Consider the following 24,702-nt stretch of genomic DNA (forward strand, 5'->3'; position numbering starts at 1 on the left):
GAATTACTGCTTTCAATGAATTTTTTTCCAATTTGGCATCTTTGTTAGAAAAATTTAAATTTGGTCCAAGCAAAATCTTCAATCTTGACGAGACTGGGATTTCAACTGTTCAGAAGCCAACTAAGCAACTGGGACCAAAAGGCGTAAAACAATTTGGATCAAAAATATTTTGGGAACATAGAAAGAACTGCCATATGCGCAATGAGTGCCTCTGAGAATTTCATTCCACCCCTCCTAATATTTCCTCGGAAACGAATGTCTCTTACATTGACGAAAAATGTTACCGATAATGGCTGGAGCGACGACAAAATGTTTTCTTCAGTTGTTACAGCATTTTGAATTACATGTAAATTCAAGTAAAGTAAACCGTATTCTCCTGGTGCTCGACAACCATTATAGCCATATATCAATTTCGATTTATAATTATTGTAAAAATAATGGAATTCACCGCACTTAAGAACTGCGATATTTTTTTGAAAACTGGCAAGCAATAACTTTCCCAGATTTGGCAGAAATATTTAAAAATGCCTCCGTTGAAATTGCGACAATGGAAAAAAACAACGAATAAAAGAAATATGGAACTAGATTCTGATACTCCCGAGGACAACGAAATTGACAAGTTGATGATGATGAACTGGATGATATATATGTGGATTTAAACGAGAAGGATCAATGCTTGTTATGTGAAGATTTCGGAAAAGATGGGGAAACTTGGCATAGATGTGTTACCTGCGGGAAGTGGGTACATGCTGAATGCAGTGGGCAGGACTCTGCCACAGACTATGAATGCGACTTTTGCAGTAAAATATCCTTTGCAAAAAAGAAACTTGTTGGCAAATTTTAATTTAGTTTAATGTTTTTGTTAAATATCTAAAATATGTTTTAAGTTTTCGTTTTTATTGAGTTTTAATTACGAATGAGTTCACTTTTTTAAATTCATGATATTTTATAACAATTGTCAATAAACACGATTTTTTCAAACAGTTTTTATTTGCGTATCATTGTCCGACAAAATGCGTATCATCAATCGCCGTGAAGGGTAATGGTACGCAAACCACAAAACTCGGGTTTATCTGTTTTATACGAACTCCTTTTATTTTGTAGAAAATTTGAGATGGCAATGTTAAAGGGAACATATGAATAAACGACTATGGCAAATCTGCAGTTTTTACCGATAAAAACATTTGATTTAGGACAAATATTGCTCAGATGCGTACAATTATCCTCTTCTCCCCTAATTTTTTCTCGAAAATGAAGGTTAATATGAAGGAAACACAAGAGATCAATTGCTTGATGAAAAAGATGAAAACTTTGAAAAACCAAACAGTGCTCCTGTTTTTTTTCTCAATATTATTGACTATGGTGCCCACCGAGACACCACTGGACCTAATAATTTCAAAATGAGCTCGTAATTACTTCAACCTGCACCAAATTTCAACCAAATCAATTCAGATATATTCATGATATCTCAGAAACCAAGCAATTCCGGCAATAGGAACTTATTTTTTTAACCCTTTGAGGACAACTGGTCAGCTCAAAAAACCACATTTTCTGAATTATTCTTCTGAATGTCTAGCGCAGGGGTCTCCAAACTTTGAATCCTTCGGGCCATAATGATTTTTTCAGTTTGTTCCAAGGGCCAATTTCTGCCGTTAACTATATTTCTAGACTGGGATAGTCGCAAAGTGCGTGACCTGAGCAAACTTACGCTTTTTTTGCATTTCAATTATTATTGTGTATTGTGACACTTAACGACATCTAGTAGCGAGTAGTGGTACTATGTACTATCTTTTTCAGCTACCCGCTAGGTGGCATTAGGCGTAATTAAATATTTGGAATTACCGCGTTGATTTGAGAAAGTTCTGGTTCTAGCTAGTGTATTCCGATCACCTCGAGATGGCAGTAATAATTGCATATAAAAAGGCTAGCGGCGCAACTGCGAGTAAGTCTGCGTAGAAAAGGCGAAGGAAGCGAAACTGTCTATTGTGAAATAAAGTAACACTCGTTAATAAAAGTATTTTGATTTGACTTATTGTTTTATGTGTGATTTATTAGTATGGAAAAGAAGCGAAAAATCGACAGTGAATGCAGAACGTTCCAAGAAAAATAGAACTTTCAGTATTTTGTGATTGAGTCCAGCAATAAGGCGCTATGTTTAATTTGTAATGAAACCATAGCTGTTCTCAAAGACTATAACATTAAACAACACTATGAATCGAAACATCTTCAAAGTTACTCCAAGTATACAGGAAGTTTGCGGAAGGAAAAATTTGAAGCTTTGAAACGCGGACTCAAATCGCAGCAATCTTTGTTTACCAAAGCGAAAACTGAACAAGAGTCTGCAACTAGCGCCAGCTTTCGTTTGGCTCTTGAAATCGGAAAACGTGGCAAACCATTCACCGATGGAGAAATGATAAAAGAATGCTTGATTGCAGTAGCCGAAGAAATATGCCCCGAAAAAGTAAATTTATTTGAAAGTGTCAGTTTGTCAGCAAACACCGTGGCATAAATCTCATTAGTGTTTTTGTTTTACTGAGATTAATTTCAATTATTTGTTAGTTATTAATATGCTTAAACTCAGATACTCAAGTTGAGTTTTCTTTGTCATCATTTCTGTCGTTAAGTTTTACTTTGCAAGTAAATAAAACCAAGTAATTATCATTCTGTGTTTTCTTCTTCAACTTATCACAGCAATAGTAACAACAATTAGGAAATCATTGGCTGTCGCGAGCCGGATTGATGACACTGGCGGGCCGGATTTGGCCCGCGGGCCGTAGTTTGGAGACCCCTGGTCTAGCGGACAGACGGTGTAACCGTACTGTATAATGTGTTGCCTATATCACTACTACTCTTGCAAACATTTTAAATCCGCCTGAGCATGTATTACCATTATTCACGAATTCTTCAAGTGCAAGGGTTGTTCATGAAGTTATAGTTTTTCAAATCAATTTTATGTGTTTTTATGTTAAACTAAGTGAAAATAAGCCATTATTAGTGCCTGTAACTCCGTATGTGTTGTTGATGATGTTTTACTGCATAAAATACTGTATAGCTTTCCAGGCTAACCACAAGGCATTGAATTATCGACGACCCAGAAGCACCCCTAATTATGAAACGTTCAGAAGATGATGTGCATAGCCTTTCTGACATAGAATCAATGCATATTGATATGCTGGATGACGAGCAATTCGAACAAGTTTGTCGGCGTGATATTGATGCATCAACTACTATAGCCAAAGAAACTGACGGATGGAACACAGAAGATGAAATGCCTCTATCACAATTACAACTACAACTATGGAGACTGACCACAGTATAGACAAGCTACGCCACATTCTGTACAAATCCCTCTCCATTCATACTGGAAACATGACCAATCATTCCAGGAGACGTAGAGAGTCCAACTGATATATTCATTCATTTGTTTACAAATGTTTTGATTGAAAACAAACCTCTATGCCCTACAGAAAAGCGGTGGCAATTCTCGAGCTTTTCTTGCGACAATGTCATCAGAAATAAAGATTTTTCTTGGATTGAATATTCTTATGGGACTAAAACCCATGCCCAACTATGGAGATCATTGGTCATCGAGAATTGAGCTGAGAGACCCTTGCATAACCAATGCTATCGGGGGAGACCGGTTTGGATGGTTGTTTAGTAACTTACACATTAATGATAATGCAACTCAGCCAACAAATCAAGACCCGAAGTTTGATAAACTTTACAAAGTTCGGCCGCTTATTTACACACTGTCAGAATCGTATCAGGAATCGTTCGCGCCTGATTAACATCAAGCCATTGATGAATCAATGATACGCTACAAAAGAAGAAACAGCTTACGCCAGTATATACCTAAAAAACCTTTAAAAAGGGGCTACAAAGTCTGGGTACGTAGTGAGAACCACACCACGTTTGGAAGTGTTCTACGTGCAAAAAATACTTTACATATGACTTTCGTTTTTGCATTTTTGCGGCCTACGTAATGTCTCCCTTCGGCTCCATTACATAATAACTACAAAATAAATTGTGATCAAACATTGATATTTTTCAATCGTCTTTTCCACTAAAACTTGCCTATCGATATTTTTCCAGTTTGATATAATTTAACTGATTTTTGAACTTTCGCAAGTTGACTTGATTATTGCGGTTTCATCCCAAATAATTTGAAATTTCTTTCTTACCTAAAAGTATTAGGAGCATCTCTTCTGAACACATTCCAATTATGAGGGGCACCCTGGCCATTCTACCATTTTCTATCGCCTCGTACATATTCTCGGTAATGAAGGCTGTCTCATGTTCAGGTTCAATAACGGGAGTGAAAATAATTCCATTAGTCAGTTGGTCAATTAATAAATAATCCTGAAAAAATAAATGTATCACATTAGTAATTCAGATGGTGATATACTCGATTGATTTCAGCGTGTTCCTGCTGATGATATATCTGGCATAAATGTCTGTCGGAAAAGTTGTTTTCCGGCATGCGTTGGGAAAGATGGGAGGTATATCATTTCGAAATATTTATTCTCTTATATGTATGTAGGTATCTCTTTTCTAAATAGTCTTCAGACTGTTTACGTTATTCGTAAATGGGCCTTGGGGTTTTGGTCACGAGATAGAGCTGGTACTAGTTAACTTTCTCTAAAACGAAGGTTTCATACATGCAGTCGCACCGTGTTGAAGTCAACATACTCCCAAGCACATTGGATGTTTCCTGCACTGGTGACAGGCAATACTTCGAAACCGGTCTGTAGGTGATCTACTCGATTGAAATATTGTATAATTTCTTTTCAATTTTTTTGATAATCAGAAATATCAAATTCAACAAATTCTTTGTGAAAAGTACTTTGAATTCACGCAGTAATTTATCGGGATGCCAAACTCGGAATCATATTTTCATATGGTTTTCTCCAATAGGCGTAGTTATGAATAACAAATAACAAATGATTTTTAATATTTTTGTATACATTCGTGGAAATTTGACGGTGCTATCAATGCTAAGCCGTTGTTGCGTTGCTACCTAGTCTAGTTCACATGTACCTTTTTTTGGAACATTTTTCAGCCCTGTCCAAAAATTACGACCAAGGTGTTATTCGATTCGTATTTTTGCCTAGAAAGTTTAAGGAAAGGTCTGAAAACGCGCCGATAAAAATTACAAAAGTTATAAACAATTAAGTGAAAAAAAATTGGCCTTTAGTTTTTTTTTAATATCTCGGAAAATTTTCACAATTTTGGAAATTTGAAAAAAGATTTGGAAAGATCAATGAATTTGATTATTTATAATATTTACAGAGCCCTGAAAATAGAGCCGAAAGCGGGTAGTCTGGCTTCCGCGCGCCTTTCGTCACTCTGACATAAAAACAAAAAAAATTATTCGAACATATTAAATGTAAATATTAAGCAATGAAAAAATTCATGTAATGTTGGGATACATCAATAAACAATAATCCGCAGTCAAAAAAATGTTATCCCAATTTTAACGTTAATTATAAATTTGTTAATTAATAACTTTTTCTGAATTGAAAGTTAATATAAAAATCGATATAATTATTAAACTTAAACCCTAGCATTTTTTTCCTTTAGGTGAAAAAATAGATTATTGTTGCCAAAATAAAAAAATTGTGATTTTCTATTTTTTTATTGACAATTGAAAATTATAATTTTATAAAAAATACATTACAAATTTTTTTTTCTAATTTTTTATAGTTTCAATGTCTCAGGGCTAAAAACTAATTGATAATTTTTTCTTTAATTTTTTACAGCTATTGTTAATAAATTTATTATAAACAAATACATTGTTCACAAGCAATTCGAAAATTTTTTTTGCATTATGTTAATTGAAAAAAATCATGATTTAAAAAAAAAAGTTTCTTAAAAAAATTCTTTTCTGCTAAAAAATGCGTTTGTTAACTTACAACTAAACTAAACTTGCAACTAAATGTTAAAATTAAGAAACCGTTTTTTTTAAATCATAAATTCTGTTGTTCTTTGAGGTTTTGAAAATTTTGTTTTTATTCTTTTTTAATTGTTTATTGAAAAAATTGTTAAACACATTTTTTTTAAATTTTTTGAATACTTTGTTCTATAATAAAAGTAACTATGTGTTTTTTTTAAATTTATTCTATTTTTTATAAAACTCTCCTTAAACTTTCTAGGCAAAAATACGAATCAAATGACACCTTGGTCGTAATTTTTGGACAGGGCTGAAAAATGTCACCAAAAAGAGCTAAAGCGAGTACATGTGAACCAGATTAACCCGTGTGTTGTCAGAACTAGTCACGTGCATAATTTATATGATGAAACAAGAATGAGGATGTTTTTTCTCGAACTTCATAATAAAATTCCTCTAGATCAGGCCTTCTTAAACTAAGGGTCGCGACCCCAAAAAGGGGTCGCGTAGAAAAATTCTGGGGTCGCTAGAGATTTTAATGTCAAATATTTAAATACACGATTTTATAACATCTAGATGTGTATTTGTACAGAGTCACACTCGCAGAATGGAAAAATTGCTGTGGAATATGCACATATGGTGCAAGAGCGATATATTGGTTTTAAATAATTTTTTTCTGATGACGCATAACGAAGTGTCACTTTTTATGAAATTACTTTTTTTCCCGGGAAAGAAGTGAGTGCTTTTTTCATGGATATATAAATACAGGGTGGACTTCCTCTTTTCCTCTCGGGAATGTATAGATGGGGTCAAAATATCACCAGTACTTCATATAACTTTTTTTCCTAAAATCCTTCGTTACCAAGTAACGGGCCCTCGAAGTTACAAAATGAAAAATGTTTTTCTTTGATAACTTTTCAAGTGAATATTCAAAATCATCCAAATTTTGGTAATTGACTAAACAAATGAATTCCTTCGATGAGCTTTCATGCAGGAGTCAGTTGTTTTGCTACAAAGTCAGGAACGGACTACCCCCGATGGTCCACACCCCAAAACTTTGAAATGACAGATATTTTTCAATATTTTTCAACAAATTAAGGTTACTTGGACAATTTTATGAATAAAAGTACTCGTGTGGAAAGTCGATCGGAGCAACGAGTCTTGATAAAAATGTAGTTTCACTCGACGACATCAAACCCGCTCGTCCACCATTATTTGAAATGAATAATTATCAAAGCAGAAATAATAATGATAACGTTAATTCAACAACATTTATCCTGAGATGTCTACCATTATTCGAAAATATTAGTTTTTAAGGAAAATGGAAATGATAAGTAAAATGTTCATAACGAATTTTTATAATGCAAACACGTTTAACTAACGAAACTCAAGAGCCTCAAGAGCAAACAGAAATGAAAAATCCGCTACAGAAACTGCTCGATATGACCACCTTCTCTCTCTATACATTTTCTTAGTCTGCGAAGACACCCTCTCTGTACTTGAAATAGCATTCCAGGGTCGTTTCGTATGGCTTCACAATGTAATGTTATTCTATTCAACAATGCATCTCTTGTGTGAATAGGTGTAGCGTAAACAAGGCTTTTTAGATGCCCCCACAGAAAAAAATCCAATGGATTTAAATCCGGAGACCGCGATGGCCATGAATATGGCCCACCTCTACCGATCCATCTATTGTGGAAAATATGGTTCAGATGGTCACGCACAATCAAACTAAAATGAGGAGGAGCGCCATCATGCATAAACCACATATCTCTTCGGGTTTGCAATGGAACATGTTCCAAAAGTCCATTCAAATCGTTCTGAATGAACTCCAAATAACGTTCTCCATTCAATCGGTCCTGTAGAACGAATGGTCCTATAAGATGGTTTCCTATGATACCAGCCCAAACATTCACGTTGAATTTCCGTTGGTGTTTGGTTTGCAATATCCCATGGGGATTTTCTTCGGCCCATATATGGAGATTATGTGAGTTGATAACTCCATCTCTACTGAAACCTGCTTCATCAGTGAATAAAACTCGATTAATAAAAGTAATATCCTCTCTTTGCCTATCCATGAACCAATTGGCATATTCCAGTCGTGCTGGAAAATATTGAGGTGTCATGGCATGTACCTTCTGGATGTGAAATGGGTGGAGCAGTTGTTCCCTAATTATTCTATGAATAGTGGTCTTGGATGTATGGAAATGTTCTGATAGATTTCTGATGCTCATTGAGGTATCATCAGCGACGGCTTCCAAAATATTTTCCTCCAATACAACGGTACGTTCAGTCCTAGGAGCGCCCTCACCACCTCGTTTTGGCAACACTGTACCTACAATAATATCGAAATAAAACAACGTGCTCAAATTAATTATCAATTATTACATACCTGTCTCCCTCAAGCTGCGATCGACACGCTCGAATGTTTCTCTTGACGGTACCGTTCGATTGGGAAAATGCTCGGAATACAGACGACGAGCTTCTGCAGCATTACAAAATGCTCGTCCATAAAATACATGCATATCTGCATATTCATTGAATGTAAACTGTTCGGCCATATCAAAAAAATTCAAAATATCCTATAGAATATTGACAATACAATGATAGTCATATGACAACGCACCACTCAACAAAACAAAATCGCATTCCAGTTTCTCATTTTTTATCAAAACTTTCTAAAAGGTTTTTTTGTCAACATCTGTGGAAGAAATGGAACATAATTATTCCCTGGATATTTTTCACCTGATCATGTGCAGCCGTTTTTGTAGTTCATTCGTTTGCTTTTTATTAGTATAGTAAATATTTTTTCCGATGTGCGTTTTTTCAGCTAAATTTAGATTCGTGTTAAAGAATTTCTCCCATAAAATTATAATTATCAGTGAAACTCCTCAACAGTTTAGCTGTGAAGAAGAATTTGAAACATTCGAATGTTGAGTTTCATGAGATTCAGATAACTGATCAACACGAAACGTGATTATTCCACACGTATTATGTACATACAAAATATGGAATGAATTCGATATTTCATAGTAGAGTAGCTTGTTAGTTTAAAAACACCACGAATCTACAGAACTTGATATTTCTTTTGAAAAAATATCTGCTATCACAATTGTGACTTAAACTTCCATATAGGTACTGTACTTTTTGTTTACGACTTCATTTTAGCATACTTTGTATTATTCCTGTTATAAATGTTGTTGAATTAACGTTATCATTATTATTTCTGATTTGATAATTATTCATTTCAAATAATGGTGGACGAGCGGGTTTGATGTCGTCGAGTAGAACTACATTTTTATCAAGACTCGTTGCTCCGATCGACTTTCCACACGAGTACTTTTATTCATAAAATTGTCCAAGTAACCTTATTTTGTTGAAAAATATTGAAAAATATCTGTCATTTCAAAGTTTTGGGGTGTGGACCATCGGGGGTAGTCCGTTCCTGACTTTGTAGCAAAACAACTGACTCCTGCATGAAAGCTCATCGACGGAATTCATTTGTTTAGTCAATTACCAAAATTTGGATGATTTTGAATATTCACTTGTAAAGTTATCAAAGAAAAACATTTTTCATTTTGTAACTTCGAGGGCCCGTAACTTGGTTACGAAGACTTTTAGAAAAAAAAGTTATATGAAGTACTGGTGATATTTTGACCCCATCTATACATTCCCGAGAGGAAAAGAGGAAGTCCAGGGACACCCTGTATATATATATATATATATATATATTTCCTTCTATATATATATATATATATATATATATATATATATATATATATATATATATATATATATATATATATATATATATATCGCCTTTGAAAATGTATACCGTAGTTATAGACGAAACGTCAGTTTCATCAATAGTTGTATAATGTTCAGAAAATCAACTAACATACAGAGAATTGGAGGTGAATGTATCACTTGAAATACGTGAATTTGGTCATATGTCAATACGTATAACTTATTTGAGATGTTCATTTTGCGGTTCCAGACATAGGTCCCATCGTACAAAATGGGTATAATACATATGGAGTAGGACTACTGCTGAATGATCAATAATTAAAATACCATATGAGAAGTAAATTCATGTCTTTGTGGTTTCATGGTAAAACCACGTATTTTTTCATAATTTGGAAAGCTAATTGAGTTTTTGTACAATATATAGTTAATTTATATATTACAATATAAATACATCCCCGTTTCTTCTATTTGAAAAAAAAAACTAAATTTTGGACTTGAAGTGTTGTTTGAAAATTTCTTCATAATTTTCAGTTATACTTATGCATAAATGGATTGGATGCATTATTATTATTACAGTGATTATAAATAACGATTAGTTATAATCATCATATTTACCAGATACATTTGGATTGAAACTTTGTTGAGTTGTTCAGCTGGAATAGTTCTCAAGAAAGCCAACAACTTGTCGCTGTCTGTGTCCTCGTTCAAGGGTTTACCTAAAGCAGCTCCGATTTTGAATGCTATCGTTTTGTAACTCCTCTGATATGTCCATGGATTAATATTCGATCCACTCTGAGCAATTGCTGCCCTGAATAAACCTTCAAATGAAAAATGAAAATCCAATTAGATATCGTATTACCTGCGGATGTAACTGAAGGTTTACATCACATCCAGTTGGCGAAAGATCAATTGCACACTAGTGCTATCTCGGACACGATGTTGACTAAACTAGATAAAAAATGACTTTTCAAACTATCATGAGCCGATCGAAAAAAATTTAATTAGTTAATTTTTATTTTTCCGCTCCAGTCCCTATATTATAGAAAATGAAAGCTACAATATGAACTCATTTTATTTCTCGTACGTCGTTTTGTTAACATAGGGCCACCTTCAAAAATAATGTTTACTGATACGGACCTGTATTTTTTTAACAGATTGTGATGCCTCCCTGATACTGTATTCACATATGAACCACTTGAAATTTTTTTTGGCGTTCAACTCCAAAAAAATATCATCAGAACTAAGTTGATTGTATGATGAAATTTAATTATTCAAGTATAAGTACTTGATTTGTCACGAAGTGAAAAAACCGACCTTGAAGCGTCCAATAAATATTCAGAAATCAATTGTGATTGGAAAAATGTCGAAAGCTCATTATTCACTTCTGAAATTCCGTGAAAGTCCTAACTCGTTTATCATCACGTTAATCAAGTTACCCATTACTTTCATTTCTTATTCAGTTTATTGTACTCCAGATTTTAACCAGAATAGTTGAAATCAATACTAAAGTGATAATATCGTAATGTTATTTTTGGGAATGATGAAACACAACATGAAAAAAGAATTAATATTTCATTTGAGTTGAAAGGGATATGGAGGAAACTGCTATACCTAGATAGATGAATGAAGGGTTGAAAACGGCATCAGACTTCACTTTGGGAAATACAGGTCCGTATTTGGAAAGTAAACGAAATGTCGCGTTTGGGAAATAAATTTAGAGCAGTGTTGCTTTCATGAAGTTCGATCAAAAACTTCTATATTTTTTGTTCAAATTTTGTGTGACAAAGATACTAAAGAAGAAAAAAATCAAAGATATCAATATTTTTATTATTTCGAGAACGGCTCACGATAGTTTCGATTTCTCAACATAATTTCATTGTATCCTGAAAATGACATTTTTTTTCTAATTCAACCAACATCGTATGTTCTACGGTTACTAAAAAAACAGTAGTGGACAATTGAATTTTCACCACACGGTATATCCATTTCGACTCAACTCACACTGTCATTTCCATTCATTCAACTTGCTCAAGAAATACTTCAGAAATTCAGATGAATTATTGTAACGAATTGAAGACTTAACTGTCTCAAACAAATTTATTTCTAACAAACTAATTCATTTACAACACTTAGCACTTGATTTATTTTCACTATTTGAATTCCTTGTTTAACCGCTCGATTCACTTTCTGGATTCAAGTGCCCCCTATGGACGAGTAGCTGACCTTTTATATCGGTAACGATTGTTGTAGAATTCTGTAGTCTGTTCGGTACTGGCCTAGATTTTTCGCGGCGGTTTCAGACTGCATTCTTTCTGATTCATGTATTTATTCGATGAATTGGCTGGCGTATGGGTCAGGGGCGGCTTCAGATTCGTTACCTTATTACAGCAAGTAAGTTTGATAACTGAATAGAACTGGCCGATACTTGATGAAAATCCATATTAAAACTCATTAATACCGTTTATTGTATGATTTTCACTATGAAGGGTTTTTCATAAACCGCGACACGTGTTTCGCTTTATAATAGCTGTCTCAATCATAAGCGTAAAGCAATTATTTTATATTCTTGAAAAAGCTCTTTACAATGAAAATCAAACAACAAACGGTAATAATGAATTTTTAGGCTTAATGAGACACATTAGTTTTTAAAGTTTCAACATCAGTGTATTACACCTCAGCAAAGTGAATTGATGAAACATCATCAAATTATTCACAATAACCACATCAACCGCAAGAGGTTATTAGCGGAGGAACAATTAGATATAATTATATTTTATCCAATATACGAATAGATTTTGAAAAAGTTAATAGAGTTCAAGTTCAGTACTTCTAATGCAGAACTGAGATCACTGGGAAGTTTTGCCTCTTGTCTTTCATATTCATAAACTGGGCACTCCACGATTATGTGCTTCACACTATTATCACACCTCAGGCATCGCATTTCGCAGCATATTCTTTCTTCATAAGGTGTTGGTGAGTTAGTCTTGTGCGCTCGATTCCAAGACGAGTAAGAATGGCGTGACGTCTTTTGTGGGTCGATTGGTAGTTCTGGGAGCGCATGTCGGGATTTATCCCTCTTAATTTATTTGTTTCCATGCCCTTCCATCTTTCTATCCAAGTGTTTGTTAGTAGTTTCCTCATTGTATTGAAGTAATCTGTGTGGGGAATTTGTTCAAACAGAGTTACGGAAGGAGTAACGGTAACATTGCGAGCGGCTGCGTCGGCTCTCTCGTTGACTTCGATACCAGTATGGGAAGGTATCCACACTAGTTTTGTAATGTATCGAAATATCATCCTGTTTATGAACAATCACTATTAATCAATAGCGCAACCCGTCCTGCCAGATTCCTGGGCACCTGCGCGTACCAAAAGGGCTGGAGGTCGTTGTTGAGAAATCAACATCGAATACCGTCAGTTTTGCGATTACGATTTAGTTAGTTTTCAACAATATATCCTTTGCTGAATGATACAGTTGTATCATTTGTGAAAATCCAGAAACATTACAAGTTTCATACATTTTGGATCCTGCATTTGCTTGGATAACCCTTCCTTGAAACGAAGGGTTAGGTTAAGTTAGGTTAGGTTGCATTGCTTGGGTATAGCTGATGTGATTTCGTGGATTGCCCTGAGAAAATCGTCGAAAATAAAAGAGTTACCTTCCAGTCTTTGACAGTGTGCTATGACTTGTAATGGCAGACGATAATCATGCTCCGTATCTCTTTTGACGACGGCTGCTCCCAGACACTCAGAAGATTTCGAGGCATCTATGTAGTTGGAGATTCAGAGAAAGCTTTCTGGATAAGAATTGATGGAGTATCGTTTTTCCTGTGAGCGGAGAGTTGGGTGTTACAGGATGGGATATTTATGGCACATGTTGGTGAAGAGCAGAAACCAGATGATATGACGTTTTTAGGAGCTGAAGGATCATTAGGAATTTCATGGCCATGTATTAACGGCGGAGATTAAGAGGCTATTCACCTGCTTCGATACGTAAACTTTCCACTGCACTACCACGAAATGTTCCTAAGGTTTTCCCAATGGCGGCATGTTGGATAACATCAAGCTGTTAAAGAACTGCCTTCTTTACAGTATAGTAGACAATACACCCATAGTTTAATTTGGATCTTATCAGAGCCCGATAGATGGTTAACAAGGTATTGCAGTTTGCTCCCCTGGTGTGATTGAACAAAACCTTTATCAGATTCATACCATTCTGACAAGAATTCTTAGTATTACGAATAAGGGTGTTCCATTTCAGTTTATGGTCAAATGTCATGCCTCAACGAATTATAAATGGTGGCCATTAAGCGCAAAGATTGGGAATGTAGTTGCTTGTTGTTTGGAAAATAGGAGGCATTTGGTCTACGTTGATGAAAATTGGAATCCTGTATCGAGGGACCACAAATGAAGAAATCGCCTCCTGAAGAAGTGACTCCGATGTGTTTTTATTTCTGCCACTGATAAATAGGATAAGGTAGTCCGTGTATGACAATCTTTTAACAGGGGATTTGATGTCGTTAATGGTTATAAGGAAGAGGGTGCCGCTCAATTATGATCCCTGAGGGGAACCGTTTTTGAGATATCTTTGCTCCGAGTCTATGTCAAAGGAAAGGAACTGTTTTTAAAAAAATTTATAAAAGCAAGTAGGTTTCTTTGGATATTCCACTTTTTCATCTGTTCCAATACGTTGCGATTCCAAACTGTAATGAATGCTCGACGAATATAATAAAGATGGCTATAATCTTGTGTCGATTTGCGGAAGACTCGTAGATTGCTGACTATGGGATAACCAGTTTGTCTGTTGTTGGCCGGTTCTTGCGAAATCCACTTTGTTGGGGAATTATTAGGTTATTCTGGTCCAGGAAAAACTGTAGTTTGGCGTTCAGATCCTTCTCTTGCACCATACACCTTACCAGATTGTGGGAGTTTTTTGGGAAATATATAAAAAATGTCATCAGGCCCGGCGTATGATCTTTCACTTTAGACAACGCCTCTTCGAATCCGCCCATGGATATATCGACATTCTGCGAATTTTCATCGTTATCTTCAATTGAAAAGGGTTTGGCGTCTATGACTCTCCTCATTTCTGAAAAGTTATTGTGAGAGTTGACGTCACTGGACTATTGTAGGCTATTGAGGTGTGCTAGTGCACAATGTTTACATGATTGTTCGCAGGTTTTCCGGTTGCTTTGCTCCAGAAGAAATCGCTGGCGAGCTCTGAGTCTATTGAATTCGACTTTGTTCTCAAGAAAAAAGTGTCGTTTCAATCTATTAAAAGAACGTTCACACTCAATTGTTGCTGCCTGACATCAGTGCCTTACCATTCCACTATGGTACTGGATAGTAATGTGCCAATTGTGAATTTTTCAATATGGCAGTGGATGCTGATTCGACTATAATTTTGGTGAATTTCTCCACCAGAGTATTCACATCAGTATCGAAATTTGGGGAAGAAATATTTGATTGGTTTCAATCAGATTCTCATATTGAGTCTATTTGAGTTTCCATGTGTGATGACACACTGATTTTTTCAAAATCTACAACTCACGATTTCATCTCCATAAACTTTCTTTGAAAAATTATCACAACATGTTTCGCTAGCACAATAGCTTTCTCAAGTGATTTGAATACAACCTGTTCTTACATTAATATTTATACAGGGTGTAACTGAATAAGTGTAAAACATTTAATGAGGCGATTCCTCGTCGAAAAAAAGGAAGGATCTTTCATATAAAGACATTTCATTGGAGCATCCCTTGTTAAGATACAGCCTCTTAAAGGGGTACATAAAATTTGTATAACACTTTTTTTCACAAGCACTGAAAAAGTTATAATATTGAAATTAACCTGACGTTTCGTACTAGCAAAAAACACTTAGTCAGTAATTTATTTGGTTTACCCCATGGTTGTAAAGGGTGGAAAACGCAACCCCTAAAATTTATTTCCAATGTAACTTTTTGTCTTATTATTTGTTTACCATTCAAAAATTCATTTCCGATAGCCTGTTTCATTCTAAACAAAAAATGTCTCCTCGGTTTTTTGCCCAAAATAAACCAGTTCGCAGCGAAAAATTATTTTACGAACAACTACAGAGATACATCGTCATAAATGCGAACTGGATTTATTGTAATTTTGAAGTTAGTACCTGCATTAAACGAGCCACGTATTCGTTCAAATATTTCTGGAGTCTCTCTGATTACCCTGCACGCATCGATGATGCGGTTTCATAAGTCCTCTACATCGCGAACAGGAGTACGATAAACCAAAAACTGTAAATGGCCCCGAATAGAGAATTCGAGAGGATTGATATCCGGGAATCGAGCGGGCCAGTTCTGTGGTCCTCCTCGACCTATCCACTGATTTGCATATGTTTCAGTTAAATGCTGACGTGCTACTTGACTAAAATGGGCGGGAGCCTCATCATGCATAAAAAACATATCCCTTCTGACGCCCAAAGGAACTTCCTCAAGCAGTACTGAATGCACTTCTCTTAAAAATTTAACGTATACCTCACCATTGAATCGAGGAGGTAGAAAATGAGGCCCAATTAAATCATCCCCAATAACTCCGAGCCACACGTTAAGAGAAAACTGTTCTTGATGGTTAGTTTCGACAATAGCGTGAGGGTTTTTATCAGCCCATATGTGGTAATTATGGAAATTATTAATCTTGTCCCGAGAAAAAATACATTCGTCTGTGAATTCTATCGTCTTCAGAAAGTCACAATTTCTTCTAATCATTTCCAGCATCCAATTGCAAAATTCAAGACGGTTCGGAAAGTCTCGCGGTAACAGTGCCTGTACTCGTTGCAGATGGTAAGGATATGAGAGTTGTTCCTTTAAAATTCGAAATACCGTCATATGATCAACATTAGCTGGAGAGCAATCTTTCTAGTACTGGTAGTAGGTTGCTCTTCAATCAAATTAATTACTGCTTTCTCAAGCTGTGGTGTTCGTACTTCTCGATGGCGACCACAATCCTGCGTTCTTTTATCTTAACAATTTCTTAACAAATTAAGAACAGAACAACAACACACAATTGGTATTAATTCAATTTCGAAAATTCACAAACTGACAGCATCATACCAATATAATTGTCACTATCGCTAATAGCGACCTACTAGATAGATTAGTTTCGTATTTTCACATTTATGACGATGTTTCTCTGTAGTTGTTCGTAAAATGATTTTTTGCTGCGAACTGGTTTATTTTGGGCAAAAAACCCAAGAGACATTTTTTGTTTAGAATGAAACAGACTATCGGAAATACATTTTTAAATGTTATCTGGTAAATGTATCCTATCTTATTTTATGTACTCCTCTAAGTAGTACATAAATATATATATATATATATATATATATATATATATATATATGAATAGATAAGTAGTTTTCAATCATTTCCATATTGATTTCAATTTAAGAGCCACCGGTATACAGCTGTTTCAGCCTATTGGGCATCGTCAGTACCGGGCAGGCGGTCCTCGATTGAAGACAAAATGAGAGAAAACAAAGAAAGTACTTGATAAAAATAGCTGCGTAAACATAAGCGGAACATAAGTGGAACCACCTATATGTGTGACACCCAAGTCATCTTGCCAAGTTTTCATGTCAGTGTTGGTGGTTTGACCAATCAACTGACAACTGCGGTAGCAGAAATTTGGGAAGCTAACCTGAAATGCCATCGGATATACAGTGTCACCGATAAAGTCCGCATCAAATGGGAAACTTTTTTATTTATCGTTTTATGTGAAATTTGATTTTGGCAGTAGATTTTGCTTAAGAAATGATGTCAAATGGCGTCCACAAAATAGGTCACGTGATTTCCTTAACCTGTCAAAATTGACATTTAAAAAAAGAAACATCGAAAAATGACATTATTCTTCAAAATATCCAAAAATATCAGAGGATAAAAACATTTTCTTTTGTAATTTTTTACCCACACACCAAGTTTCAATCCCATAATAGGTATTTTATATTTTCACTATTTTTCCGCATTCCTGCTTTTTCTACTTATCAAAATTTAAGCACACCTGTACTAAATCATTTATTTTAACTAAACTCGTCACCGAATTTCTTTTTTTGTAATATAATAATATTTTAAGAGCCTCTTTGATGTTAAAAACAAATTTTGAAAAATAAAAGTTGTCAAACTTGATGCAAAGTTCATCTAGTTTCAACGGGGCTTTCAAAACTATACAGTACTTGAGTTTTTTAATGAGCAAATGGCCTCACAATATGAAATAGAACAAAACGGAACATTAGGAAACATCATTTCGTGATTCTTGAAGCCCATTCAATAAAAGAAAAAACTCATAGTATTTACATTTACCTACTCCGCTAACAAGACTAATTTACAAAAACTGGGTAGGCTGTGAAAAAATATGAAACTACATAATGTGTTTTAAAAAACGTCACTGTCACTGAATAAATTAATGCCTGTTAGTTCAATGTAATGTATGAAAATTAAAATAATATGTTATCTTTACAAGAAAAATTGAAATTGTGCTAATTTGTGGTGAAAACACATTGCATCGACAAGTGGCTGATATTTTTAACGCAAGACATCCTGGTAGACATGTACAGCAATCCACTGTAAGTAGGATTTTAAAAAAAATTAAACTGATTGGTTCAGTTGAAAATACTTTTAAAAAACGTCATAATCCATCACGCAATAATGATGAGGTTCAGTTGGCTGTCTGGCCTGGATGTTATCGAACAGGGAAAATCAAGTATTACCAATATTGTAGATAGAACTGGCGTTAAAAGAGAAAGCGTAAGAGCAATTTTACATAAAAATAAATTCAAACCCTACAAACCCAAATTTATAAATACCTTAACTGAAAGATATTTCGATGTTCGACTAGATTTCTCTTTCTGGTACCAAGGAGAAGTAGAATTAAACAGAAAATTTCCTTACAAAATCCTATGGACCGACGAAGCTACCTTCACATCGAACGGCGTAGTCAGTTCCCAGAATTGTAGGTGGTGGGCTCAGGAAAATCCTCATTTTGTGATAGAATGTCGGGACCAATATTCATTTAAAACAAATGTGTGGTGCGGTGTTTTAAATAATCAGGTAATGGGACCATTCTTTTTTAGACACAATTTAACTTCTCAGGATTATTTGCAATTTCTAAATACTGAGATCAGTGATATAGTGGACAATATGCCGGTTGAAATAAGACACAGTCTGTGGTATCAATGTGACGGGGCTCCTATTCATAGTTCAAGACAAGTCAAAGAGAAACTATTAGAAATGTTTAGGGGCAAAGTTATTGGGCGAAATATGGAGCAAATATGGCCGCCTAGGTCGCCAGATTTAACCTCACTAGATTTTTTCTTGTGGGGTTACTTAAAACAAATCGTTTATAAACAAAGACCTTTTCGTGACGTGAATCACCTAGAAACTGTTATTAGAAACTCTATTTTAAATATAAACCCTGTGAGTATCAGCAACTCAATAAAAGATGTATCAAGAAGGACAATTATCTGCATAGAACGCGATGGAAGACATACAGAAATGTAGTGTATTTAATGTATTGAGTCTTTTTTTCGTGTTTTTTTGCTATTAGGTATAGGTACATGTTTATTTTCAGTTCCTTTTAATTAAGATTAAATTCCACTGTATTTTTTGTTAAAAAAACAATAAACACTCTAAGATATTGTTTCCTAATGTTCCGTTTTGTTCTAATTCATATTGTGAGGCCATTTGCTCATTAAAAAACTCAAGTACTGTATAGTTTGGAAAGCCCCGTTGGAACTAGATGAACTTTGCATCAAGTTTGACAACTTTTATTTTTCAAAATTTGTTTTTAACATCAAAGAGGCTCTTAAAATATTATTATATTACAAAAAAAGAAATTCGGTGACGAGTTTAGTTAAAATAAATGATTTAGTATAGGTGTGCTTAAATTTTGATAAGTAGAAAAAGCAGGAATGCGGAAAAATAGTGAAAATATAAAATACTCATTATGGGTTTGAAACTTGGTGTGTGGATATAAAATTACAAAAGAAAATGTTTTTATCCTTTGATATTTTTGGATATTTTGAAGAATAATGTCATTTTTCGATGTTTCTTTTTTTAAATGTCAATTTTGACAGGTTAAGGAAATCACGTGACCTATTTTGTAGACGCCATTTGACATCATTTCTTAAGCAAAATCTACTGCCAAAATCAAATTTCACATAAAACGATAAAAAAAAAAGTTTCCCATTTGATGCGGACTTTATCGGTGACACTATATATATATATATATATATATATATATATATATATATATATATATTTGAGTATTTCAATATTGAATTCTACAAAAAGGATTTGAAGCTTTATATCTTCTAATAATTATCTGCGAGCGCTTTCGACAGTTGGTAGTACTGTCATCTTCTGGCACTCCTCAAACTGAACTGGTCATCCTGTTGTCTGTCTCTTTATACGGTCAGAGCGTCTTAACTCAGGTATTTCAGGTACTTTAGGTACATTTGTCTGTATTTGTTCTGCATCAGGTACTCTTCTTCGTGTTAGATCTTCTCTAGGAATGTGTATGGTTTTGTTCAATATATTGAATGTGAGATCTTGTTGTGTTTTGATTTGTACTTGTTCCTCGATAAGTGATTTATGACTGTTGAATTTATGGATGTTCAAGTTTTTCCAAATGTCCATGCGGTTTCCCTTGTTGATTTGTTTTATGAGTTTCATGTTCTCTGGTGGGGGGAAATTATGTTTGTTTTGTATGGCGTGTGTTGCAAGGTTTGATTTATATACTGTTGGATTTATGTATGCCTTTTTGTGCTCATTGTACCTTTGGATCAGTTTTTTCTTGGTTTGGCCGATATAGAATTTGTTGCAGTCCGAGCATTGTATACTGTATATCCCGTTTTGGTCTTTGTCTTCTTCTTTTTCATTGTTGTTTATTTTTTGTGTTATCTTCGTGTTCGGCTTGTATGTGATGTTGATGTTCAGTGGTTTGAAGATGTTTGTTAGTTTTTTGGTTTGGTGTCCTACGTACGTAAATGCTGTCCATCGTTGAGTTGTTTTGTCTGTTGGGGTGGCTTGATCCTTGTTCTGTATTTTTTGTTTGATTCTGTTTTCTAGTTTATCTATTGTCTTATTGGTGTATCCGTTTTCGTTCGCTATTTGCTATATGATTTTCCGTTCTTTGTTTCGGGCTTCATTGCTGAGTGGTATCCTTAACATTCTATATATGGATACCATATTCTATAATTATAATATAATTATTGTGATTCTTATGTATAATCATAAATGGTTATTGAATAACTAAATTAGTTGGACCTCTAACTATATTGATAAAGGGGAGCTGTTGGAAGGTAGGTTGCACTATATCGTTCACTTGAGCTATACACAAACATTATTACAATGCCTGAAAAATGAAACTCGTTATCTCCCGTAGAATTGAAATAAATTAATTTTTTCCCGCTCTCACCTTTGGAACCTTTACTCATCATTTGAAAACCTACAGACGATGCTCCTGCACTTTGCCCAAATATGGTTACTTTTTCTGGATCGCCACCAAAATATTTAATATTTTTCTGGACCCACTTGAGTCCCATCTGCTGATCTTTCAAACCGTAGTTGCCAGGTATTATTTTGTCTCCAGTTGTTAGGAAACCTGTAAAATATTTTTTCGTAAGTTATTGTCAATGGCAATGCGACCTGCAACTTTTCTTGGAGCTATTAACGATAAAAAATTGAAATTCGATCAGTAAAATTTCTTCATGTCATCGAAATTCAAAATATCAACCAATTACATTTGATTGCATTTAATTAATGCCAAATTTTTCCACAGGTGGCTTCCTAGAACATTGTTTTTGTGGTCCCAGTTGTTTCTGAACTGAAATGCCTTGATATAATTGTAACCTTCATATGAATGAACGATATTAATGATAGATGTTGGTCCCACTCAGAGTCGCCCGATGAGATAACATTGAAGCGGCGTAGACAGGGTGGAGTTGCTATGAAACTAAGCATTATTTGTCTCGTCCGAGTTTTTACTATGTAAATAAATGGTTCCAATCACATAAAAGCGACGTGGCGCGACGTTTTGTTGCTGTGCCGTTTGGTTCCAGTATCATGGGCCGGAGCAGAACAAGACCACATACCTCCGAAGATGTTTTTGTATCTGAATAGGATTTTCGTGTAGGAACTGGCCCGAAGTATTAGCCTGTAGAGGTTATGTGAGAAAGATTATATCTGCTCCGACATCGACCACAGATGAAACTTATGACGAGTCGAGACAGTGCTGTCTTGTTTTTGATCAGAATGCTTTGTTTTCCTCACAGTGCAAGATACAGTGAAGAACAGAAAACAAATTGCATTCGGTAGTCAATATCGAAGCTTGGCTTTGCCACGAACCGCCTTGGGGTGCCTCATTTGTCTTTCGTATTCAGGTATTGCGTTTTTCTGTCGATTCTACATAATGTGTCTTGCAAGGGATCTAATTGTCATCTTATCCAATCGGGGCTTGCTCTTTAAGAACATTTGAGTCCAGCAATGCATTGGTTTTTTAGCCTAGCACCATTGCTGAGACCTATGACAGTTCGATAGAGTGCTGTCTGATGTTGGATCAGAACTCTTTTTTTTTTGGGCACTGGTTTCAACTAATATACTTGCAATGGAAGACAAACAAGAAATCGCGTTTGGAGGTCGAAGCTTGGCTTTGTAACTGACCGCCTTGGTAAGCCTGGTTTATATTTATTATTCGCGGATTGAGTCATCAGTCGTTTTCTTGAGGAATAAGTTGTTGCATCTACTTACTCAGTCTTGTCCTATAAGGACAGTTGAGGCTAGCATTGTACTCGTGCCTCAACATAGCGTTACTGATCAGACTTATGGTGAATCGAAACAGGGCTGTCTGTTGAATCAACAATACTGTTTTTGATTTGAACATGGTTACTTATGTTGCTAACAGATCCAGTACCAATTTTTAAATCAATTTCTGCAACGTTAGAAGACTTAACTCTAATATTGATTCGGTGCATCATCTTCTTCAAACAAACAGGCACTCCACGTAACCATATAGTCAGTACTGAATCGAGTCTGGTCAACTTTTCATACCAGGTTACTTCTGAATTTCTCTTTATTCATAATATACCTTTTTTTGCCAAATGAAGGGAACATAACAACCTTACTCAAAACTTTGATGCCATGGAGTTTTAGGTAGCATCACACAAAATCCCTAGATGCATATGATACATCTGACTCCGTGCAAGCGATACTCAATATAGGGCCAAAATATCTATATTGTCAATTGCTATGGAGCGAAAATACTTTGCTAACCAGAAAAAGACTACCCAAATAAGACATTTATAATCTCAATAACACGCTCATATTCGAAAACTTGTATGAATTTTACATGATATCAATGCCAACATACATAAGAATGCAATCCACCCTTAGGAAGGAGTAGTTTACTCTTATGATCGTTCAAAATAATCTGCTGACCAAGGCCTTCTCGAAATATTTTTATGAAACTTCAGATTTGTATCTTTTTCCTTAAGTTACTATTGCCACGGATATACATACCCATTTCGAAGGGTAGGCAGTTTACTCTAGAGATTTTTATAATATCTGGTAAAGCCTTTCAATCGAAATAGTTTTATCAAACTTCATAATTTTATCTCTCTTGATACGCTACCACACGGGGGTTGGGTTAGAAACATGGGTTGGAAAGCTTGTTTCATTTTTCATTCATGCTGAGAAAATTTCCAAATATAAAGGTAATCCAAAATGTGAGACAAAATGGAATTGAAAAAAAATTCATGCCAAAATCATAGTACCAAATTATCCTCCGAATAGCAGGGGAGCCCACGATGCAAAATGTGGATTTACTCGAACGTTATTGAGTCATATTAGGTTGCAAAGCTTAGATGATGAGAAGAAAAAAGTGTAATATGATATATACCTTTTCATCGGTGTGGGAAGTGGCTGTAGATTTTTAAATATGTAGAAGAATACTGTTTGTAAAATAATTATTGTTGGTATGTTAATCTGATCGTTTGCATGATATGGGTGGTTGTTCGTAAGGGTTAAAAGTGGAAAGAAAAAAAATTAATCGAGCGCATCAGACTTTCTAAGGGGGTCTTGAGTGCAACAAAAAAAGCTCTCATTCAATAATCTGACGATTTCGATCTGACGCAAACTCACGGCCACTATTATAATGTGCGGAAAAATTCATCACTTTGAAGTACTCAAGCGCGTCAGATTAAGATATATATGGTTCATCTTTATGTTTTAGACGTGTTGTCTCATAATCTGACGATTATCTAAAGGAATTCGCTTAATTTGACAAAAACTTTTTTTTTTTGATTCATTGAACTTAATTAATTGAAGAGCTCAGGAATATCATGTAAATAAATAAGTGTATGTTTTTCAGGTAGATTACCTGTATTCATAATAAAATACTTTTTAAAAAATGCCACTTTTATTTGTAACTAATAGTTACAAATAAAATAATAGTTAGATCATTTATATACATATTTTCAAATCAACTTATAAAATGCTTTAATTGTTAATACAACGATAAAAATAAAATAAATACAACAATAAAAATTAATTGACGCTCCGGGGCGACTTCATTGATTCCAGTGGCGCATTTGCTTTTTCAGCTGCAGGAAAACCCGGAAAAACCTGCAGCACCACATCATCTGAAGATCTTGATCTAACAATGTCCTCTCTCTCATAAAACAAAATGTAGGGTGTCTCCAGAGGCTCCAATAAATTCAAATGAGAGTGGTAAAAAACATAGAAATTTTAATTTCTCTTTTCTTCATTATGATTTCCTACCACGTAGTAACGGCTACATCCATCAATTAATTAAGCATCATCTTCATCACGAACGAGTCTCTGTGATCAGCTGTGATGGCGTCATGGCAACAGAATTCAGAGAGGGGACGGAGTGAGACAGAAAAAGTGAATAAAGAATAGAGGAATAGAAACTCGGAGAGGGAAATATAGGTATCACACAGCTGCACGCATTAAACTTTATCGACGAATTTTTGTTATTTCGGCTTGCGGAAATCGTCAGATTATATATTTTCCGTTAACCTT

At 34.9% G+C, this 24,702-nt stretch overlaps 1 protein-coding gene across 5 annotated transcripts in view; it reads right to left on the minus strand.

The window, feature by feature from the left end:
* Positions 1-24,702, minus strand: part of LOC111507261 (juvenile hormone esterase) — a 196,206-nt gene that overhangs the window by 15,599 nt on the left and 155,905 nt on the right. For 3 of the 5 annotated variants that reach the window (XM_074182926.1, XM_074182948.1, XM_074182939.1), the window contains 3 exons: positions 21,080-21,265; positions 10,250-10,452; positions 4,182-4,359 (listed from right to left, as the gene is read on the minus strand). In XM_074182926.1, coding sequence (XP_074039027.1) covers positions 4,182-4,359; positions 10,250-10,452; positions 21,080-21,265 — 567 coding nt within the window. The remainder of the gene's footprint in view (positions 1-4,181; positions 4,360-10,249; positions 10,453-21,079; positions 21,266-24,702) is intronic. The other 2 variants (XM_074182917.1, XM_074182933.1) reach the window with 1 other exon arrangement.

The sequence above is a fragment of the Leptinotarsa decemlineata genome, unplaced genomic scaffold, assembly GCF_025532065.1.
Source record: "Leptinotarsa decemlineata unplaced genomic scaffold, Ldec_3_MD MMD2_P_RNA_scaffold_2, whole genome shotgun sequence".
NCBI classification, from domain to species: Eukaryota; Metazoa; Arthropoda; class Insecta; order Coleoptera; family Chrysomelidae; genus Leptinotarsa; species Leptinotarsa decemlineata.